This window comes from Rhinopithecus bieti, unplaced genomic scaffold (assembly GCF_001698545.2).
Source record: "Rhinopithecus bieti isolate Rb0 unplaced genomic scaffold, ASM169854v2 scaffold_19459, whole genome shotgun sequence".
Lineage (NCBI taxonomy): Eukaryota > Metazoa > Chordata > Mammalia > Primates > Cercopithecidae > Rhinopithecus > Rhinopithecus bieti.
The window spans coordinates 2,208,389-2,232,042 of record NW_016809864.1 but is presented as its reverse complement, the minus strand read 5'-3'; the positions used below and the strand labels follow the sequence as shown (position 1 = coordinate 2,232,042).

General features: G+C 40.3%; 1 protein-coding gene across 5 annotated transcripts in view; it reads left to right on the top strand.

Annotated features, from left to right (window-relative positions):
* GSPT1 (G1 to S phase transition 1) overlaps positions 1 to 23,338 on the top strand; it is a 63,730-nt gene extending 40,392 nt beyond the window's left edge. For all 5 annotated transcript variants that reach the window (XM_017890691.1, XM_017890688.1, XM_017890687.1 and 2 more), the window contains 10 exons: positions 224 to 301; positions 3,605 to 3,785; positions 4,404 to 4,558; positions 4,727 to 4,867; positions 6,090 to 6,183; positions 8,203 to 8,283; positions 14,005 to 14,178; positions 15,411 to 15,500; positions 15,658 to 15,826; positions 18,327 to 23,338. In XM_017890691.1, coding sequence (XP_017746180.1) covers positions 224 to 301; positions 3,605 to 3,785; positions 4,404 to 4,558; positions 4,727 to 4,867; positions 6,090 to 6,183; positions 8,203 to 8,283; positions 14,005 to 14,178; positions 15,411 to 15,500; positions 15,658 to 15,826; positions 18,327 to 18,379 — 1,216 coding nt within the window. In that variant the 3' untranslated portion in view covers positions 18,380 to 23,338. The remainder of the gene's footprint in view (positions 1 to 223; positions 302 to 3,604; positions 3,786 to 4,403; positions 4,559 to 4,726; positions 4,868 to 6,089; positions 6,184 to 8,202; positions 8,284 to 14,004; positions 14,179 to 15,410; positions 15,501 to 15,657; positions 15,827 to 18,326) is intronic.
* The last annotated feature ends 316 nt before the right edge of the window (positions 23,339 to 23,654 follow it).

Below are 23,654 nucleotides of genomic sequence, written 5' to 3'. Positions count from 1 at the left end.
TTTTTTTCAAAAAATTTTTTTTTCTTTGTGTTGTGCACATTCAGTATCCTTCTTTCCATTTGTAACTATATATTTTTTATATATATTTTTTGAGATGGACACACACACATAAAATAACTATTTTCTGGAGTTGAAATTCCCCTCGACGATTTTCACATTTTCCTAATTCCACTGAGTAATTTGTGAATAATTGTTTACTTTTTTTTTCTTTAAATGTTTTCAGGTATTTGACTGGAATGGTTGACAAAAGGACACTTGAAAAGTATGAAAGAGAAGCTAAAGAGAAAAACAGAGAAACTTGGTATAGTAAACTTTAATGACATTATAAATTACTTTTAAGGAAACGATGCCCACTTAGTGCTTTTGGAGCCTGTTAAAATATAAATTGTTGAAATCTAAAATGATATCACAACAAAGGAAATTTCCCCTCTCCTCATAATACCCAGTAGATGAGTTCCTAATGACTTAATAACTTACACAGAGAAATTTGGAAACAATCCATACATCTGGTGATAGACTTGTTGAAAATATTATAAACCATCCATTTAATTGGGTCATTCTGCAACCACTGAAAACTTACATTTTCATAATTTATAGTAACCATGAATAGAACTTGCATTGTGGTGGCAGTTGGGGGGAAGCAGGACATGTCCCTGTGCTTAACTTATGACCATTATGTAAATAAATGCTGGAAATAAAATGGAGTGGAATTATTGACAGTGGTTGCCTTTGAATGGTGAGACAGTCAACTTTTTTCTGCTTTCTAACCTTACTACTTTTATTTTTAAAAAGTTAGCAAGCCTTATCTCAATGGGATCTTGATGGTCATTTAAAAAAAAAAATTATATTCCTCTATAATAAGCGGGAAAAATGCTAGTCAGTGTTATAAAAAATTGAGGACATGCTATGAAGTACAGATGATGAGGTAAGCTAAATTAATGCTTACTATTATGGATGGTTTGAATTTATATAAATTTTGACTTGGCAGTGTAATATTGAAGCAATTTTTAGCAGGTAGCCATTGCTCCCACATGGTGCGTTAGTGGCTTTCACTTTTCAAAATGTCTGAGGACATTTATTTTTTATTTTATTAAAAAGTTTTAGGCCTGGCACAGTGGTTTATGCCTGTAATCCCAGCACTTTGGGGGACCGAGGCGGACGGATCACGAGGTCAGGAGATCGAGACCATCGTGGCTAACACGGTGAAACCGCTTCTCTGCTAAAAATACAAAAAATTAGCTGGGCGAGGTGGCAGGCGCCTGTAGTCCTAGCTACTCAGGAGGCTGAGGCAGGAGAATGGCGTGAACCTGGGAGGCGCAGCTTGCAGTGAGCCGAGATCATGCCACTGCACTCCATCCTGGGCAACAGAGTAAGACTCCCTGTCAAAAAAAAAAAAAAACTTTTATTGGGCCAGGTGTGGTGACTCACGCCTGTAATCTCAGCACTTTGGGAGGCAAGGCAGGCAGATCATCTGAGGTCGGGAGTTCGAGACCGCCCTGGCCAACATGGTGAAACCTTGTCTCTACTAAAACTACAAAAATGGCTGGGCGCAGTGGCTCACGCCTATAATCCCAGCTCTTTGGGAGGCCGAGGCAGGCGGATCACCTGAGGTCAGGAGTTCGAGACCAGCCTGACCAACATGGAGAAACCCTGTCTTTACTAAAAATACAAAATTAGCTGGGCGTGGTGGCACATGCCTCTAATCCCATATACTGGGGAAGCTGAGGCAGGAGCATCACTTGAACCCGGGAGGCGGAGGTTGCGGTGAACCGAGATCGGGCCGTTGCACTCCAGCCTGGGCAACAAGAGCGAAACTCCATCTCAAAAAAAAAAAAAAAAAAAACACAACTACAAAAATTAGAAAGGTGTGGTGGTGGGCACCTGTAATCCTAGCTACTTGGGAGCCTGAGGCAGGAGAATCGCTGAAACCTGGGAAGCAGAGGTTGCAGTGAGCCGAGATGGTGCCACTGCACTCCAGCCTGGGCCAGAGTGAGACTCCATCTCAAAAAAAAAAAAAGGGCCAGGCATGGCCTGGGCTCTGTCGCCCAGGCTGGAGTGTAGTGGCTCCATCTCCGCTGACTGCAAGCTCTGCCACCCGGGTTCACACCATTCTCCTGCCTCAGCTTCCTGAGTTGCTCGGACTACAGGTGCCCGCCACCACGCCCGGCTAATTTTTTGTGTTTTTACTAGAGACAGGGTTTCACCGTGTTAGCTAGGATGGTCTTGATCTCCTGACCTCGTGATCCACCCGCCTTTGCCTCTCAGAGTGCTGAGATTATAGGTGTGAGTCACCGTGCCCATCCAAAAAAGTTGTATTAACCCTTTGACTCTCAAGACACCCATTATTTGTGTTGTATTTTGTGCCATGTAAGTATAAAAATGAATAAAGGAGCTCATTATCACTTAACACACAGTGATATTGGCATTTGTACTTTGTTTTTCTGTGTATGTTGTCAACTTGTCATAAAATAATGTTCTAGACTGTATAATTGACTGTGTTTATATAAAAGCTCCAAGGGTTTGAATCAAAATAATACATTTTTTTCAGTTTTCTTTTTTTTTGAGACAGAGTCTCACTGTGTCACCAGGCTGGAGTACAGTGGTGCAATCTCAGCTCACTGCAGTCTCCGCCTCCTGGGTTCAAGCGATTCTCCTGCCTCAGCCTCCCGAGTAGCTGGGATTACAGGCACGCGCCACCATGCCCGGCTAATTTTTGTATTTTTAGTAGAGACGGGGTCTCACCACGTTGGCCAGTGGTCTCGATCTCTTGACCTCAGGTGATCGGCCTGCCTCGGCCTCCCAAAGTGCTGGGATTATAGGCGTGAGCCACTGTGCCCAGCCCCCCTTTTTTTTGAGACAGAGTCTCGCTCTGTTGCCCAGCCTGAAGTGCAGTGGCACGATCTCGGCTCACTGCAACCTCTACTTCCCAGCTTCAAGCGATTCTCCTGCCTCAGCTTCTGAAATAGCTGTGACTATAGGTATGCACTACTCTGTCCAATTTTTGTATTTTTAATAGAGATGAAGTTTTGTCATATTGGCCAGGCTGGTCTCAAACTCGTGACCTCAGGTTATCTGCCAGCCTCACCCTCCCAAAGTGCGGGGATTACAGGCGTGAGCCACTGCGCCCAGCCCTATTCTTTCAAGTTCTTCGTTTACTTTTTTTTCTTTTAATTTGAGATGGAGCCTCTCCCTGTCGCCCAGGCTGGAGTGCAGTGGCACGATCTTGGCTCACTGCAAGCTCCGCCTCCTGAGTTCAAGCGATTCTTCTGCCTCAGCCTCCTAAGTAGGTGGGATTATAGGTGGGCGCCTCTACACCCGGCTAATTTTTGTATTTTCAGTAGAGACGTGGCGTCACCATGTTGGTCAGGCTGGTCTCAAACCCCTGACCTCGTGATCCGCCACCTTGGCCTCCAGAAGTGCTAGGATTGCAGGTGTGAGCCACCACGCCCAGCTCAGTTTTAATTTCACCAGTCTTGTTCATGATTTAGTTGTTGTGTGATGGACATAAAGCTGGATGTCGTCAATTATATCTTTAATGGTGAAGAATATCCTAAAAATTCTGATGTTCTTAGGAATATTATTCTTTTTTTAAAAATTATTGCAGGTACTTGTCTTGGGCCTTAGACACAAATCAGGAAGAACGAGACAAGGGTAAAACAGTAGAAGTGGGTCGTGCCTATTTTGAAACCGAAAAGAAGCATTTCACAATTCTAGATGCCCCTGGCCACAAGAGTTTTGTCCCAAATATGATTGGTGGTGCCTCTCAAGCTGACCTGGCTGTGCTGGTAAGAAGACATTTCCAGTCCGTCTAATTTGTTAGTAGCCCCACTTATGTCTTTAAATTTGAATTTATCTTCTAAAAGCTCAAATTCAGGTTGCAGTGAAATATAATGATGTACACGGTCACAGTTTTCATCATACTAATCTCTTCAAGAAATCTTCAAAATTTGATTTACTTCTGAAAATATATTTTACCTTTTCTCTCCTGTTGCTGTTACCTGTTACCATGTCAGATCTTAGTCTCTATTAAATGCCAAGTCTGCCGTTAGGCACCATGGGTAAAAGATGAATAGGAAACCATCTGTTTCATATGGTCTTCAGTCGTTTTGCAATTTTCACAATGTACTGGCAGTAGATCACTTTTTTTTTTTTAGTTACAAGGTCTAGAAAGTAAATGTTGGAATTTTAAAATATGCAGGTATACTAGATTTTGGGAATGTGGGGGATTGGAAGCATTTAGACATTGTTTGATTTGTGACATTCAAAAGCAGGTACGTCATAACTCATTTGCTTCTATTTTCTTGCAAAAAAAACTTGTGATATAACTGAAAGGAAAGATGTTTTACTGCCATAAGGTTATGCCTGAAGGCGTAGGAGTAAACTGTTTCCTTTCTTGGAATTAGGTAATCTCAGCCAGGAAAGGAGAGTTTGAAACTGGATTTGAAAAAGGAGGACAGACAAGAGAACATGCAATGTTGGCAAAGACAGCAGGTGTAAAACACCTAATTGTGCTGATTAATAAGATGGATGATCCAACAGTAAATTGGAGCAATGAGAGGTGAGCATAGATGTCTGGTATTTTATGTGAGTGGGACTAAGGATTTAGGTTTTGTTATTGTACGCCTTTTTCTCTAGGACTTTTCTAAACCTTAATCTGTTTACTTAGGAAACTAGAGTTCTTGGTTTACATTATAATTGAGTTATTTTGGTTATATTATAATTGTAGATATGAAGAATGTAAAGAGAAACTAGTGCCATTTTTGAAAAAAGTTGGCTTCAATCCCAAAAAGGACATTCACTTTATGCCCTGCTCAGGACTTACTGGAGCAAATCTCAAAGAGCAGTCGGATTTCTGTCCTTGGTACATGTAAGTAACTGTTTTTTCCTTTTTTTAAAAAGGAAAAGGATGTTACTACTTAAATTACTTATAAAGACATACGCTGAGTAACATGTTAACATATGCTATTGAGCATACATCTTTATAAGTAGTTTAAGAAAATATTAACTGTAACATTGGTTTTAAAAATACTTAGATCTTTGCCCATTTTTAAACTGGGTTGTCATTTTGTTGCTGAGTCCTAAGAGTTCTTTTTAATACTGGCCACCAGTCCCTTATCAGCTGCAATCTGATTATAGCAAGTATTTTCTCCCACTTTATGGGTTGCCTTTTTTCACTTCTCGATGGTGTCCTTTGAAGCACAAAAGGTTTTATTTTTGAAGTTTTTTACATTTAGGTGTGTATTTTATTTTGAGTTAACTTTTGTGTAAGATGTAAGGTCTATGTCTAGGTTCATTTTGTTTTTGTATATTAATTGTTTACACACAATTTGTTGAAAAGACTATTCTTTTTCCATTGAATTGAATTGGCTCCCTCATTGAAAATCAAATGACCATAAATATGAGTTTATTCTTGGACTCTGTGTTTCTGTTTTTTTTGTTGTTGTTGTTTGGTTTTTTTTGAAATAGGCTTTCACTCTGTTGCCCAGGCTGGAGTGCAGTGGCATGATCTCAGCTCACTGCAACCTCTACCTCCCAGCCCAAGAGATCCTCCAACCTCAGCCTCCCAAGTTGTAGGGACTATAAGCGCATGCCACCGCACTTGGCTGATTTTTGTAATTTTAGTAGAGACGGGGAGTCACCATGTTGTCCAGGCTGGTCTCGGACTCCTGGGCTCAAGAGATGCACCTGCTTTTCAGCCTCCCAAAGTGCTGGGATTATAGGCATGAGCCACTGCGCCCAGCCAATACTGTATGTTTAAAGGGGAAATTATTTTATGGAATCTTGGTTTCATAGCTGGAAAAGTCGATAAAAATTAATATAGTCAATTTATTACATATAGGTTATTTGCTATAAAATATTTTTCTAAATTTTAATAAGTTTATGAGGAAGCCTTATACTGAGCAGTTTTATAATATTTTAGTTTTCTGTGGAATAAATGAGATGAAATGGATAATAAATTGGTTGAATGGGAAAAATACATGAGTAGAATGAAAATACTGTTATAACCTGTTTAAAGTTATAGTCATGTAACTTAACATTTTGATATTTATGTTGACTTTCTTTAATGGATATTGTTGTTATGTTCTCAGTGGATTACCGTTTATTCCATATCTGGATAATTTGCCAAACTTCAATAGATCAGTTGATGGACCAATCAGGCTGCCAATTGTGGATAAGTACAAGGTACCCAAAATGTTAAAGAAATTGGGTTTCTTGGGAGGTGAAATCATTGTTGTGCATTTTGTTTCTAATTATGAAAACTTTTTTTCTTTCTTTTTTTTTTTCTTTTTGAGACAGAGTCTCACACTCTATTCTCCAGGCTGGAGTGCAGTGGTGCAATCTGGGCTCACTGCAAGCTCCGCCTTGCAGGTTCACGCCATTGCCCTGCCTCAGCCTCCTGAGTAGCTGGGACTACAGGTACCCGCCACCATGCCTAACTAATTTTTTTTGTATTGTTAGTAGAGACAGGGTTTCACCGTGTTAGCCAGGATGGTCTCAGTCTCCTGACCTTGTGATCCATTCACCTTGGCCTCCCAAAGTGCGGGGATTACAGGTGTGAGTTACTGCACCTGGCCTTCTTTTTGTTTTTTTGAGATGGAGTCTCATTCTGTCACCCAGGCTAGAGTGCAGCGGTGTGATCTCAGCTCACTGCAATCTCTGTCTTCCAGGTTCAGGAGATTCTCCAGCCTCAGCCTCCTAAGTAGCTGGGACTACAGACATGTGCCACTGCATCCGGCTAATTGTTTTTTGTATGTTTAGTAGAGATGGGGTTTCACAATGTTGGCCACGCTGGTCTTGAACTCCTAAGCTCAGATGATCTGCCCGCCTTGGCCTCCCAAAGTGCTGGGATTACAGGCATGAGCCACCATGCCTGGTCCAGAAACTTTATTAACAACATAACATTGATGTCTTTTTCTTACTGGCTTTATATTAGTGGTATAGACAGACCATAATTTATTCAACAAGTTTAGTTAATTTTAGCTGTTTCCAGATGAGCCAGGGATCATATCTCAGTGATAAACTCATACATGTAACTGCTGGGCCCAAAGGATTTTCTCATTAAAGTTGATGCATATTGATAAATAGCATCGCAAAAATACTGTGCTAACTTCTGTTACCACTGGCAGCATGAGTATTCGTTTTACCACAGCCTCACCAGCACTGGATGTTCATCTTAAAAAAGTACACTTCCTTGTTTTTAACTGGATTTCCAACTTGAATTTTTTTTAAGTTTTGCGGTATCAATATATGTAATGTTTTCCCCTCCTCAAATACATCATTCTTTAATTAGTTCCATTCTAAATTTCTTTAACAAATACTGTTTTTTCCAATTTTTTATATGAGGAAACAGGCCTAGAGATCAGGAGAACCTGAATTGGTACAATCAGTTCAGATCTTCCAACATGAATTTCTCTGTTGTTTTCTGCACCTTTTTTTCTTTTTTCTTTTTTTAGATGGGGTCTCGCTCTTTCGCCAGGCTGGTGTGCAGTGGCACGATCTCAGCTCACTGCAACCTCTGCCTCCTGGGTTCAAGCGATTCTCATGCCTCAGCCTTCCGAGTAGCTGGGATTACAGGCATGCACCATCACACCCAGCTAATTTTTGTATTTTTAGTAGAGATGGGGTTTCACCGTGTTAGCCAGGATGGGCTCGATTTTCTGACCTTGTGAGCCACCGAGCCCAGCCTGTTTTTTGAGACAGAGTCTTGCTCTGTCTCAAGCTGGAATCAAGTGGTTCAGTCTTGGCTCATGGCAACCTCTGCCTCCCAAGTTCAAGCGATTCTTCTGCTTCAGCCTCCTGAGTAGCTGGGATTACAGGCATTCCACCATGCCTGGCTAATTTTTGTATTTTTAGTAGAGATGGGGTTTTGCCATATTGGCCAGGCTGGTCTCGAACTCCTGACCTCAGGTGGTCCACCCCTCTCTGCCTCCCAAAGTGTTGGGATTATAGGCATGAGCCACCATACCCAGCCTGCACCATATTTTCTTTTTAAATCATAGGCATACTGCATTATTAATATGATCATACAAATGCTTATGACAAATTATTATAGAGTATTTGTTACTGAGTTTAAGATAAGCCTTCTACTTAAGCAAATGATTTTCCTTTATGAATAAGCAGTGTAGAATTTCACTTTGGGCTATTGAGCTGTTACACAGCACCAGTAAGTTTGAAACTGGATTTTATTTTACATTTCATCAGGATATGGGCACTGTGGTCCTGGGAAAGCTGGAATCAGGATCTATTTGTAAAGGCCAGCAGCTTGTGATGATGCCAAACAAGGTAAGAATCGGTTATGCTGTTTCCCATCTATTTATTGATTTTTTTTTTAAAAGAGATAGGGTCTTATTCTGTCACTGAGGCAGTAGTGCAGTGGCGCAGTCATAGCTTATTGCAGCCTCAAACTTTCAAGTAATCCTGTCACCTGAGCCTCCCAAGTAGCTGGGACTATAGGCATGTGCCACTCTGCCTGGCTAATTTTTTTTTTTTTAAATAAAAGTTGAGATGAGGTCTCACTATGTTGACCAGACTAGTCTCTAACTCCTGGCCTCAAACAATCCTCCCATCTTGGCCTCCCAAAGTGCTAGGATTACAGGCGTGAGCCACCATACCTGACCTCCTTTGTGTTATTTTTGACTGTTCAATTGATGATGTTTGCAGATAACCTGAAGCAGGGCTTCTCTAACAGCTCCAAAGATGTTGTTTATGCTGGGCCACACACTTGAGTCATCAGTACCTTCAGATGGGGATTTGCTAGATTTCAGTGAGAATTTATTTACCATGCTAACTCCAGGCAGAGTAAATTAGAAAAATAATCCATTATCAAATGTAATATTTAGACATAACTGGCACCTTACAAATTGTATTATCTCGCTTTTTGATGCCTTGTGCATTGGAGATTAGAATACATAGTTTCTTCTAAAATGTTTCTATTTTAAAGCCTGCTTTTTCCTATTATCTTTGCAACTTGAAGGCTAACATCTGAATGAAAATAATTCTCAGGTTGAGTTCTTAGTTAGTTAGTTAGTTGTTGTTGTTGTTGTTGTTGTTGTTGTTTTGAGACGGAGTCTAGCCCTGTCGCCCAGGCTGGAGTGCAGTGGTGCATTCTCTACTTACTGCAACCTCCGCCTCCTGGGTAGCTGGGATTATAGGTATGCATCACCATATCCAGCTAACTTTTGTAGTTTTAATAGAGACAGGGTTTCACCATGTTGGCCAGGCTGGTCTCGAACTCCTAACCTTGTGATTTGCCCGCCTGGGCCTCCCAAAGTGCTGGGATTACAGGCATGAGCCACCACACCCAGCCCTTACTCAATTTTGTCTGTAGAGTTGTCACAAAAATTATGGAGATGAGCCAGGCATGGTGGCTAACACCTAGCACTTTGGGAGTTTGAGGTGTACAGATAGCTTGAGCCCAGGAATTGGAGACCACACTGGGCAACGTAGGGAAACTCTGTCTCTATGAAAAATAAAATTAGCCACTTGTGGTGATACATGCCTGTGGTCCCAGCTATTTGGGAGGTTGAGGCAGGAGGATTGCTTGAGCCCAGGAAGTCAAGGCTGCTATGATTTATGATGTCTGATCATACCACTGCACTCCAGGCTGGTCAACAGAGCAAGACCTTTTCTCAAAAAAAAAAAAAAAAAGCTATGGAGGTGTAAGGCAGCTTGGTGGTTGCAAGGGGCTGAAGGAGGGAAAGTAGGGAGTGACTGCTTAATGGGTATAGGATTTCCTTTTTGGGACAATGAAGTTTTAGAAGTAGTGGTATTGATTGTACAACATGGTAAATACACTAGATGGCACTGAATTGCAAACTAAATGGTTTAAAAGTTAAATGTTATTATTTATATTTTACCAGAATAGAAAAAAGTATGATTCTCTAAACATAAGTGAAGTTAGTACCCAGACATATTTGCAAGTGAGGGGCCTTAGTAGCTAGTATAGAGAAAGTGGCTGTTCTCTGTGGAAGCCGTCACTTGATACTAATCACTAGGCAGGTATAGAATGTCCTAGAGTTGAGCAAGTCTCAAAAACTCACTTCAGCCGGGCGCAGTGGCTCACGCCTATAATCCCAGCACTTTGGGAGGCCGAGGAGGGCGGATCACGAGGTCAGGAGATCAAGACCACCCTGGCTAACACGGTGATACCCCGTCTCTACTAAAAATACAAAAAAATTAGCCAGGCATGGTGGTGCGTGCCTGTAGTCCCAGCTACTCGGAGGCTGAGGCAGGAAAATGGCATGAACCCAGGAGGCAGAGCTTGCAGTGAGCCGAGATGGTGCCACTGCACTCCAGCCTGGGCGACAAAGCGAGACTGCGTCTCAAAAAAAAAAAAAAAAAACTCACTTCAGTTTAGTCCTCCTGAATCTCAGTGGAACAGAGCTAGAATAGTTTAAAAGACATAGAGGCGGCCGGCACAGTGGGCCACGCTTGTAATCCCAGCACTTTGGGAGGCTGAGGTGGGTGGATCATGAGCTCAGGAGTTCGAGACCAGCTTGGCCAACATAGTGAAACCCCGTCTCTACTAAAAATACAAAAAATTAGCCAAGTGTGTCAGCGGGTGCCTGTAATCCTAGCTACCCAGGAGGCTGAGACAGGAGAATTGCTTGAACCCGGGAGGTGGAGGTTACAGTGAGCCAAGATCACACCACTGCACACCAGCACAGGCAACAGTGCGAGACTCTGTCTCAAATATAAAAAAGTGGCAAGACTTTTACAATAAAAAATTCATGGGGTTGGCAACCTATGGAATGAGAGAAAACATTTGCCAATCATATATCTAAATATGGGGTTAATATCTAGAATATATGAAGAACTCCTACAAGTCAACAAAAAACTAAACAACCCAATTCAAAAATGGGCAAAGGACTGCAATAGACATTTTTCCAAAGAAGATGTACAAACAGCCAAAACATACATGAAAAGATGCTTAGCACCACTAACCATTAGGGAAATAGAAATCACATCCACAGGGCTGGACATGGTGGCTTACGCCTATCATCCCTGCACTTTGGGAGAAGCTGAGACAGGAGGATCACTTGAGTTTTGAGACCAGGCCAGGTCTCTCACTATGTATAAGATCCCATCTCAGTTAAAAACTTTTTTTGGAAAACAAAGTAACATGTGTTGGCAAGGATGTGGAGAATTTGGAACCCTTGTGCACTGTTGGTAATGTAAAATTGTGCCAAGTGCTGTGAAAAAATAATAGCAGTTCCTCAAAAAATTAAACATAGATTTCCCACATAATGCAGCAATACCATTTCTGAGTATATACTCAAAAGAGTTGAAAGCAGAGTCTCAGATATCGGTATAAACATGTTCATAGATGCATTATTCACATTAGCCAGAAGGTGGAAGCAGCCCTGGTGTCCATAAAGGATGAATGGATAAAGCAAGCTTGTTACATGTATGTAATAGAATATTGTACAGCCTTCAAAAGGAAGTTCTGACATAGGCCACAACATGAATGAACCTTGAGGACATTATGCTATGTGAAATAAACCAGTCACAAAAAGACAAATACCGTATGATTCTACTTAAATGAGGTACCTCGAATAGTCACATTTGTCAACTGAAAGTAGGATGGTGGTTGCCAGGGTTTGGGGGAATGGGGAGTTTCAGTTTTGCAAGATAACAAGATTTTAGAGTTCTGAATATTAGTTCTACAATATTTTAATGTATTTAATACTATTGAAATGTACACCTAAAATGGTTATGATGGTAAATTTTGTTACATATATTTTACCACAGTAATTAATGGGTTAAATTAAAAATTGGTTTTTTACTTTAATATTTTATGAAACTGTTCTGAGATACAGATAGTGTTTTTTTGTTTGTTTGTTTGTTTGTTTTGAGACGGAGTCTCACTCTGTATCCCAGGCTGGAGTGTAGTGGCGCGGTCTCGGCTCACTGCAACCTCCACCTCCCAGGTCCCAGTTCAAGCAATGCTCCTGCCTCAGCCTCCCGAGTAGCTGGGATTACAGGAACGTGCCACCATGCCTAGCTCATTTTTGTATTTTTAGTAGAGATGGGGTTTCACCATGTTGGCCAGGCTGGTCTTGTACTTATGACCTCATGATCCACCTGCCCCGGCCTCCCAAAGTGCTGGGATTACAGGCGTGAGCCACTGCGCCCAGCCAATACAGATTGTTTTTTAGGTGAGTGACTCCTAAACTCTTGTTTCTTTCTTTCCTTTTTTTTTTTTTTTTTTTTTTTGAGACGGAGTCTCCTACTGTGGCCCAGGCTGGAGTACACTGGCGCCATCACAGCTCACTGCAACCTCCACCTCCAGGGTTCGAGCAATTCTCTGCCTCGGCCTCCCAAGTAGCTGGGATTACAGGTGCCTGCCACCGCGCCTAGCTAATTGTTGTATTTTTAGTAGAGACAGGATTTCACCATCTTGGCAAGGCTGGCCTTGAACTCTTGACATCATGGTCCACCTGCCTCAGCCCCCAAAGGGCTGGGATTACAGGTGTGAGCCACCACGCCTGGCACCCTCTCCCCCCCTTTTTTTTCCCCTGGAGATGGAGTTTCGCTCTTGTTGCCCAGGGTGGAGTACAGTGACACGATCTCAGCTCACTGCATCCTCTGCGTCCTGGGTTCAAGTGATTCTCCTGCCCAGTCCTCCCGAGTAGCTGGGATTACAGGCATCTGCCACCATGCCCGGCTAATTGCTTTTTTTCTTTTGTATTTTTAGTAGAGACAGGGTTTCACCATGTTGGCCAGGCTGGTCTCAAACTCCTGACTTCAGGTGATCCACCTGCCTCAGCCTCCCAAAGTGCTGAGGCGTGAGCCACTGCACCCGGCCTGCATAGCATTGTTAATGTAGTAAATGTCACTGATGGTAAATTTCATGTGTATCTCCTCTCACATCACTTGTTCTTTTGCTTCACCTTACTGCCACAGCCAGCATTGGAAGTACTGAGGAGCAATACTGGCATCAGAACTGGAGGCTTCCATAACTATTTTATTTTTACATTAAAACTTTTTTTTTTTTTTTTTTTAAGACAGGGTTTCACTGTGTCACTCAGGCTACAGTGCAGTGGTGTGATCGTAGCTCACTGCAGCCTTAAACTCCTGGGCTAAGGGAATCCTCATGCCTCAACCTTCCAAGTAGCTGGGCTAAGGGCATGTGGACTACCCAGCTCTATGGACTGTTTTGTTAGAAACAGAGTTTAGGCTGGGCACAGTTGCTCACGCCTGTAATCTGAGCACTTGGGGAGGCAAAGGTAGGTGGATCACCTGAGGTCAGGAGTTTGAGACCTGCCTGGCCAACATGGTGAAACCTCGTCACTACTAAAAATACAAAAAATTAGCCAGGCGTGGTGGCAGGTGCTTGTAATCCCACCTACTTGGGAGGCTGAGGCAGGAGAATGGCTTGAACCCAGGAGGCAGAAGTTGCAGTGAGTCAAGATCACACCACTGCACTCCAGCCTGGGCAACAAGAGCAAAAGTCCATCTCAAAACAACAACAACAACAACAAACCAATGCTGTCATCACTATCTAATTCCAGAGCATCTGATCACACTAAAAGGAAATTATGTATTCATTAAATAGGTGATAGACTTTTAAAGCTTAGTTCAATAACTTTTAAGTAGTGCACAATTCCGATATTTGGAGATTGATAGGTAATGGAAGACAGGTTTATTAAATCCTTCATAGAATTCCATAATAATAAAATTATATCCATGAAACTGAAATCCAAATATTGTTTTGATTTTGAAAAGTAAAAAAGGCAAATGCTAGTGTATACCGTGTTCTATTTGGAAATGATTAGAATGTGATATTTAAAAGGTGACAAGCTAATACTTTAATTGGCAGTTATACTTCTAGGATATGATTTTCACCGATCATATCTAGGCTTAAGATTTTATGTCATACAGATATAATAAGTGTTTACAGTCAAATCTTGCAACTCTTTATTGAGCAGACATTCAGATCATTTTATGTTCCATAATGCAGTGAATATGTCAGAAAACCTCCAATCTTGTTTTATTTTAAAGCACAACGTGGAAGTTCTTGGAATACTTTCCGATGATGTAGAAACGGATACTGTAGCCCCAGGTGAAAACCTCAAAATCAGACTGAAAGGAATTGAAGAAGAGGAGATTCTTCCAGGATTTATACTTTGTGATCCTAATAATCTTTGTCATTCTGGACGCACATTTGATGCCCAGGTAAACAAATTATTGTCGTTGTAATAGTGGGTTTTAATGTCTAAATGAAATTGGAATGTCAGTGCCTTTTGTCCTGATTATTGGTGACATGCCAGTTAACCCATCTTAGTGTACAGAAGGGGAATGGAAATATTATAAGCCACTTATATATCATAACCACAATAGGCACCTCATACAAGGTCTTCAAGCTGGTACAAGTGCTTACTGGATAAGGAGTATTTGTAAGTTCCTTTTTATGTTTGATCTCCTGATGATACATTTTAGTGTATCTAATATTTACTTTGAGCAGAGCACAGTTACTGTGGAAGTCATGGTTTATGTGCTCATTCACAGCACATAGCCTTCCAGACAAGAAATCACACAGCTTTCCCTGTTATTAACAATCTAACCTCCCTGGGAGAATGACAGAGTAAGTGACTGGTGTGGTTAACAGAATTTTTTAAAGTTCTGTTCTAAGGTATGACAACTAATCAAGTTAGATTTTGATGCCCGATGTAAAGTTGTTTACTTTACTGGACCTTGGATATTGAGAAATGGATAAAGCTGGATAAGTTTACATCTGGGTAGCTTCTGAGCGGTAAAGATAAGCTTAATTCTTTGGGGAATATGAGGAAAGGCTTCCCAGAGAAGCAAGTTGGCCTGCTATCTTTTGTTTGGAGATAGAGTTTTGCTCTGTCACCCAAGCTGGAGTGCAGTGGCACGATCTCAGCTCACTGCAACTTACACCTCTGGGATTCAAGTGATTGTCCTGCCTCAGCCTCCTGAGTAGCTGGAATTATAGGCGCCCACCACCAGGCCTAGCTGATTGTTTTGTATTTTTAGTAGAGACGGGGTTTCACCATGTTGTCCAGGCTGGTCTCGAACTCCTGGCCTCAAGTGTTCCCCCTGCCCACCACGCCTCGGCCTCCCAAAGTGCTGAGATTACAGGCGTGAGCCACTGCGCCCAGCTAGCCTGCTGTGTTTTGAAAGTTGACCAGGGACTCACCAAGAAGATTAATAGAGGATAGGATATTGGAATTCATGCTTTGAGGTCAAGCAGCTTGACCCCATCCTGTGAACAAAATTAGTAAGACAAACCTATCACCTCTAAGACAAAAATCACTTTTAAGTTGGTGTCCTACTGAGATGGTAACACTAATTCTTGGGATTTATATGGCACTTGAGAACACTGAATTCTTTTTTACCCTAACGATAAAGATAAGAATGTGTATGTTTGTTTGTTTGTTTGACAGATAGTGATTATAGAGCACAAATCCATCATCTGCCCAGGCTATAATGCGGTGCTGCATATTCATACCTGTATTGAGGAAGTCGAAATAACAGTGAGTTTAAGATAATTGGTTTATTTCGGTTTTAATACCGTTTTATCTTCATAATTTCTAATCAGCAACAGTGATGCACTTTTATTTCTATACCTGTTCTTAAAGATTATTTCATTTGGCATTATTCTGATTTTCTCATACTCTTTTTCTTGGTTAGGCCTTAATCTGCTTGGTAGACAAAAAATCAGGAGAAAAAAGTAAGACCCGACCCCGTTTTGTGAAACAAGATCAAGTATGCATTGCTCGCTTAAGGACAGCAGGAACCATCTGCCTGGAGACCTTTAAAGACTTCCCTCAGATGGGTCGTTTTACCTTAAGAGATGAGGGTAAGAGTTTTTAAACTGATGTCTAGTAGTATATCCAGGATACCTAGCTTTGGTCATCTTCATCATCTCAGTACAGTACACATTGCAGCAGGTTCACAGAAAACTTCGATTCACATTCTGTATTCATATGAATGTTTTATGAGTTGAATGTATTGAACAGAATTGACCACGTGTTTTAGCAGTAATGCCAAATCTAGTAATGCTCTACATAAAGAATCTTAATGTTGATGTTTTGTGAGTAGTGGATTTGGAGAGCTATTTTGTTTACTAAGACATTTCTATGATGTAATCCTTTGTAATATGTCTAGAGATTAAAAGGGATATAGAGAATGATTTTTTTTACACCTAATTTTTCAGAGGTCTCATGTTTGTGACCTTTTGTGTGCATCCATTTCTGCCTACCTCTCGGTGACGCAGAACAACTAATATCCCCATCTTGGGGTCATGAACTTCTTTGGCATAAAAACAAAATGACTGTTATGAAACGTTTCCTTATGGTCTGTTAATACTCTTTTTCCTTTCCTTTTTTTGAGATGGAGTCTCGCTCTGTCACCCAGGCTGGAGTACAGTGGCACAATCTTGGCTCACTGCAAGCTCCACCTCCCAGGTTCACGCCATTCTCCTGCCTCGCCCCCCGAGTAGCTGTGGCTGCAGGCGCCGCTACCACGCCCAGCTACTTTTTTGTATTTTAAGTAGAGACAGGGTTTCACCGTGTTAGCCAGGATGGTCTTGATCTCCTGACCTCGTGATCCGCCCACCTTGGCCTCCCAAAGTGCTGGGATTATAGATGTGAGCCACTGAGCCCGTCCCGGCTGTTAATATTCCTAACTTAGATAACCATTTTAAGACTATAGAAGACTTTACATAAAACTTTATAGTTCCATTCCAATACAGAATAGTCATTTCACATGTTCATTCCAATTCCATTTAGCAAAAACTTACTTTGTATCTACAAAGTGTCAAGAACTGTGCTAAGCCCTGGTGATGAATACAGTTCCTGAACCTTACATTGGACAAAATTGTATAAAGACAATGTTTATTTTACTTTAAAGGCCCAGAACTCTTCTGGTTGATAGTAAAACTGGTTATTGTGTTTATCTTATTACTATAACAAAATGATAGTTTTAGTTTACCACTCAGAACCTGATAAAATCAGGAAGACAGAAGAAAAGCAATTAATGTAGCAGGAATTCTTAACCCTAGAATTATTTTTCCCTAAAAGATAACTTGGCTTTTAGGTTTTCCACAAGACCCAATGGGTTTTGTATCCCTTTCAGTCCACAGGAGTACTACCAGAAGGATGTGTTCACTGCATTGTAGTCAGTGGTGATTGCTGTGTCTTTTCAGTTACTTGAGGATAGGTTTTGGGATTTTTTTAGCAGCTTTATTGAGATACAATTTTCATAATATGAAATTGACCTGTTTTAAATATATAATTCAATGAATTTTAGTACGTTTACAGAATTGTACAACTATCACCATATGCTAATGTTAGAACATTGAGAACACCTAAAAAGAAATCTCATACTTGTTCATAATCACCCCTTATTCCCACCTCCACCCCAGGCAACTACTTTTCAATTTGTCTTTTATAGACACTCCATAAATAGAATTATAAAGTATGTGGTCCTTTGTCTAGTTTATTTTACTTAGTATGATTTTGAGGTTCAACCATGTAACATGTTATTTATTCCTTTTTATCGCTGAATAGTATTCAATTGTGTCGATATTCCACAAATACAGATATTCCCCCCCACCCCCGCTTTTTTTTAATCCGGAGGTTTTTGGCCCGGTGTGGTGCCTCATGCCTGTAATCCCAGCACTTTGGGAGGCCAAGGCAGGCAGATCACCTGAGGCCAAGAGTTCAAGACCAGCCTGGCCAACATAGTGAAACCCTTCCTCTACTAAAAATACAAAAATCAGCTGGGCATGGTGGCAGGCACCTATAATCAGCTACTCGGGAGGCTGAGGCAGGAGAATCGCTTGAACCTGGAAGGAGGAGGTTGCAGTCAGCCGAGGTCGCGCCACTGCACTCCAGCCTGGGTGGACAGAGTAACACTCTGTCTTTACTCAGTGGCTCATGCCTGTAATCTCAGCACTTTGGGAGGCTGAGGCGGTGGATCACCTGAGGTCAGGAGTTGAAGACCAGCCAGGCCAACGTGGTGAAACCCCGTCTGTACTAAAAATATAAAAATTAGCTGGGTGTAGTAGCAGGCACCTGTAATCCCAGCTACTTGGGAGGATGAAGCAGGAGAATTGCTTGGTGGGGGGCCAGGGGAGATAGGTTTTTGATACAGGGAACCATCTCTTTACCAGCTCCCCCAAATAAGACCCACTTATTAAGACTACCTAAATAGAAGTATCATGGGTTTGGCAGTAAAGCTAGTTAATTAGTAACTTACATTGTAAAAAATATTTTTGTGATTTAAAATAATGTTTTAATATCTTATATAGACTTGCTGTTAACTACTGAAAGATTTTTTTAAATTTTCATTTCTAGGAAAGACCATTGCAATTGGAAAAGTTCTGAAACTGGTTCCAGAGAAAGACTAAGCATATTCTTGATGACCCTGCACAATACTGTGAGGAAAATTGACTGCAAAAGCCTACTTCACACCGCCTTCTCTTATTTTCTGCCCATAAACCTCTCCCCGTATTTTGCAAAGAGGAAATTCACAGCAAAAGTCCACATTATGTCAGCTTTCTCATATTGAGAGCTCTGCTATGCCACTGTTGAATTTTTCCCAAGATTCCCGTCCCTAGCCCCCTCTTCAAACTCTGCTTCCTTGGATAGATTTGGCAATAGCTTTGTAAGTGATGTGGACATAATTGCCTACAATAATGAAAACCTACAGGAATTTTTTTATTTTTCATTTTCCCCTTAGGCATCTTTAGTATTTTTTCCCCAGGCAGATCATTCTGAGTGTGCGAGTGTGTGTGCACATGTTACAAAGGCAACTACCATGTTAATAAAATATTCAATTTGAAATCCTTTTCGGTATTTGAATTGCTTTTGAATAATGTTTTTTATCTGGATGTAACATTGTTGCATTAGCTTTTTAACTTTCCCAAGTAATTGAATACATTTTATTACTTGGACTTTTATAAACTCTTTCCCAACCCACTATAAATGAGGCATTCACAGTGTTCAAGTTTGTATTAAAGGAAAGGATTAGTTTGACCCCTTCTTTTGATTGTTAATGCATACATGCAGTTAAATCCCTTTATCCAAATGTGACATTGCTTTACTAGGTCTTTTAGTTATTTATTTATTTTTTTTTCCAATTATATTGTAACATGATTTCTTAAACACAGTAAGTTGTTTTAAAATGAACAGCATACTGTAGTTCTTGTAAGTAAAGCATAATGAAATTGTACCCCGAGAGAAAATTCCATTAACTCGTTAAATTAGTGGAATTTACAACAAATAAAGCATGTTTGAGACCTGGCAAAAATTCCTCTTTTAGTATTGATAAGAGCTGCATGCTTCTAGTATGAAAACCGTATCAGTTGCAAGTGCCACTTCTACAAGTTACCAAGTTTACTCTTTGTACCAGTAACTTTGAAGGCTGGATGATCCTTGCTGGTTAAAGCTAAATCTCAACCCAGCAACTAAATAAACATATTTTGAATCATCAGAATCTGCACAGACTAAAATTATCATCGATAAGTAGAATCAAGCACAGTGTAAGTTTTATCTCAATTATTTGAAATGCACTGAGTTTTCTTAAGTGTAAAGCTGAAATTTGCTCACCATGTTTTTGATGAAAAAACTGTGGTGGTTTTAGATTGAATGACTTTCTGCTATAATTATCATGACTTTGAAATTTTTCATGAGAATAAATGAGGAATGGAGGCAATTTGTAGGTTTATCCGAAGCCCCCTTGATGTTGAGTGTTGCCATTTATCAAAGAGAGCCTCTTTTAGATTGTGATTTCTGTCTAAATAAGGTACTTTGTAATTGTATATTTAATGACAAGTCCCTTCCCTGTAATTTTGCTCCTCAGAAAAGAAAAGCCTGGACAGACTGTATTTCCAGTCATAGAACATAAAACTTAATCTATTGGGTGTTTTGTTCTGTTTTGAGACAGAGGCTTACTTTGTCACCTAGGCTGGAGTGCAGTGGCTCGATCTCGGCTCACTGCAGCCTCCACCTCCCGGATTCAGTTTCCTGCCTCAGCCTCTTGAGTAGCTGGGATTACAGGAGCCCACCACCAGGCCCAGTTAATTTTTGTAGTTTTAGTAGAGACGAGGTTTCACCATATTGGCCAGGCTGCTCTCAAACTCCTGACCTCAAGTGATCCGCTCGCTTCAGCCTCTCAAAAGTGCTAGGATTACAGGCGTGAGGTGCCGCGCTTGGCCTAGTGTTTTCTTAACTGTGAAATTCCCATTCATTTCATGAATGAGGCTACATCTTATGGACAGAGCAAAGTTATTGTTCTACAGATTCTTAAAACTATAATTATGGCTATTAAATTGCATGAAATTTAAATAAATTTTATTATGTCTGCAAATATCTGGGCTTTTATTTTTCTGGAAAATATAGGAGCTTTAATCAAAACATAATAGTTTTGTAATTCCATGTTAATAAAACAAATACTAGCAATTGCTTGAATTTAATGAATATTTAAAAGTTCAAGAGCCACTGAAATCATTTCCAGAGACAAGAGTTCCCTTTCTAAATTGAACACATTTTTAAAAAATAAGTTAGGTTTGCTACTAAAACATTTGCACTGTTAGAATATTATGTGCATGTTGCCAAGACTCTTAAGTAACTTGGATATCAACTGTGAAAGGCCTACCTCTAAAACGTAACAGGTCATACAAATACAAATGTAACTGTAAAAATTCCACTGGATTCTTGCATATTTGCAAGATTAGATTATTCAAAAGAAATTTCAATGCTAAAATTAACCAGCAACATAACTTCTATGGGCTTTGAAAATTGTTCTCATCTTTTTAAAGTTGTTGCATTTTCAAATCCTGCTTACATGGGCTATTCATTTGGATAAGGAAGTAAAATGTCTCAGGTGAACTTGGCATTATGTGGAGATGTTGGACCTTTATAGAGCAATACAAATTCCTGTGCTGTCATTCTGTCTTCTGCAAATGCAAACGTGTTTATATGGTTGACAGTGCAAAAATAGGGTAGTTGGCTGCATATTTAGGGTATTACCTAAGCATTTGTTCTCTATCTTTAACGTTGCTCTACTAGAATTTTTTTCTTGCATCTTTTCACATTAATGATATTCTTTATATAACTTTCATGCTAGATTATTTAATTAGTTTTTTAAATTAATAAAGTGAATTTAAGAAATGTTGAAATAAACATCTAAGTAATTGCCATTTTAAACCCTTGTTTCTTACTGTGGGAGAGGGGGAAATACAGCACTCATTTCTTGTTTTTAATTTGCAAAAGTAAGTGAAAATCTATGTAAAATCAAATCAAAAGAGTTGGACTGTGTATTATCTTGAGATTAAGTGACAAATAGTAAAGTGTTACTGAATAATTAAGCCCATGTATTTTTTTTGTTTTGTTTTGAGTTGAAAATCTTTGAAGTATGTGATAACTGAATGTCAAAAGTTCCTAAACTCTAACAGTGCAGGTTGTTCACTGTAACAAGAGATAACTCACATTTGCTGGTTACATAAACTACAAGTACTGCTCTCACAATATGGGACTTTGAACTGTGATGTAGTTCAGCAGTTGCCGGCATCCTCTCAGCTGATGTGCTGCGAATATTTTGGGTCAGACTTGCAGCCAGATGCAGTTTTGCAACCCAAGAAAAAAGTTGAACCTATGGTCAAAAACTTTTCCCAAGATGAACTCTGGAAAAAAATCAGCTAGACTCCCTTGGCGATCTTCAGGAACACTAGTAATAACTGTAATTACTCCGTGATCTTTGATGACTATTATACATAACAGCACTCTAGCACCTTTCCTTACTGGCATGGACTTCCTCATGGACCGCTACTTCATGGATGATAGCTTAATTGCTTTGGATAGGGATTTAAGGTAGCCAAGGGGAAAATATGCAGTTTTATTACAGCTCTTAACATCAGACAACTTTCAACTTTAAAACCCTTTGTGAAAAATCTGGTTATAGCACTATAGCTCTGATTTTAGGATGGTTTAAATGTTATATTCATTGTTGGCCTACCTTATCAGAACAAACTGTGCCATTAATCCTCTCACAGACATACGTAAGGTAGAGAGAGCAACCAGTGGTTTTAGGGGACAATTACCTGTCTCCAAATAATAGGCTTTTATTTCTTCCAGCTAACTTTTTCAGTGATTCTAGCAGATGCCATCTATACATTCTTGATCTTGTTTCTTTAGAGATCTCGCCACGGCAGCAACTTGTTAAGTGTAATCACATAGCACAAAAGACTTAACTAGGTTTACATTTATAGCAGTCAGTTGTGGTTAGATTAGATTTCATAGTAAATGGAATAGGAAGTGTTTTTATTTTCTAGCAGTAATAATGTGGATTCCATTTGACCCAGTTTACTGTCAGAATTCAGTTCAGGTAGATTTGGTTCAACTTTTGGTGGTTTTTGGCTCTAGGATATTCTTGACTTTAATATCCTAGAACTTACTGAGTCTTCCCTTCCCTTCAATAAATACACTTCTCACATACCTCTGATCCTATGCTTCCTTGAAACAATAATGCTAGCTGAGTTGTTTACTAAGGATTATTACAAGGGCCTGAAGGTGTGGGAGTGGAGATTAAAACCTTTATGTTCTCCAATATAAGGGAAATTGGCACTACGTCTGATAAGGCAGAAAACACCAGGATTCCTTAAGTGATCCTTGAAATGGTTATTGTTTTCTGCCTTGTCACATTTGCCACTGTGCCCTTTAAAACGATGTGGAAACCTCAGGTTTGTGGACAGCACAGGTGGAGCGACATTTTGTGCTTCCTGAGACTCCCCTCTACCAGGCACATTAGCTTAGTGCTTCAGATGTCAGCCCAAGTCCTTGCTACCTCCTTTTCCTGCTGCCTGGGGAAGAGTGTGCTGGAGCTGGAGCGCTTGCACTCTTCAGGTGACTATTCTCACCTCCATTTCCTCCACATGCGTTAGGTGAAACTGAGGTCTGAGCCTCCTGCAAGGTCTCCATTTTAAGGACTCACACATCGGGCTCTCAGAAATGCACACCTGTTAGTTCTGTTTGTTCTAAAGGAAATGTGGGTATCTCAGGCCAGGACTTAGTGACTAGTTTTCGCTAGACAGCAGGTTAATACCTAGATCTCTTTTTAAAAAAAAAAAAAAAAACAGGATTAAAGGGAGCTGATCAGGTTTGCGAGTTTTTTTTTAGCCTAATTCCAAAGCATGGAAGAGTACTCTAGGTAGGAAAGAAATTTTTTTCTTACAATTTGTAGCTACCTACTGTGCCTGACTTGGTGCCTGTGTGAGGATTAAGCCCTTAGTCTGCTCTTGGAATTACTCAAATGACAAGTTAAATTTGCTTTTGTAATAACAATAAAAGTTGTCATCTTCCCTTTTGAAGGATTTGTCGTTTGTAATTACCTGTGTTGTAACACGCAAAAGCCATCCATGCCCTTTTCTGTACAATCCTTTTATTTTTGTATCAGCTATTGGAACCATCTACCAACAAGTTTGTTGGATGGATCTAACAAGCTCTGTCACATAAGAGATTCACAAACGTCATCTGCTTGCATATGGTGTGCAAGTCTTTTGTATAATGTATACAACCACCTTAGGAAACAAAAATAATAACCCTATAGGAAGTTAGAGGTGCTGAATAATAAGTAACTAGATCACAGTATGTGGTTTTATGTGAATAGCAGGGTTGGGGGGAAAC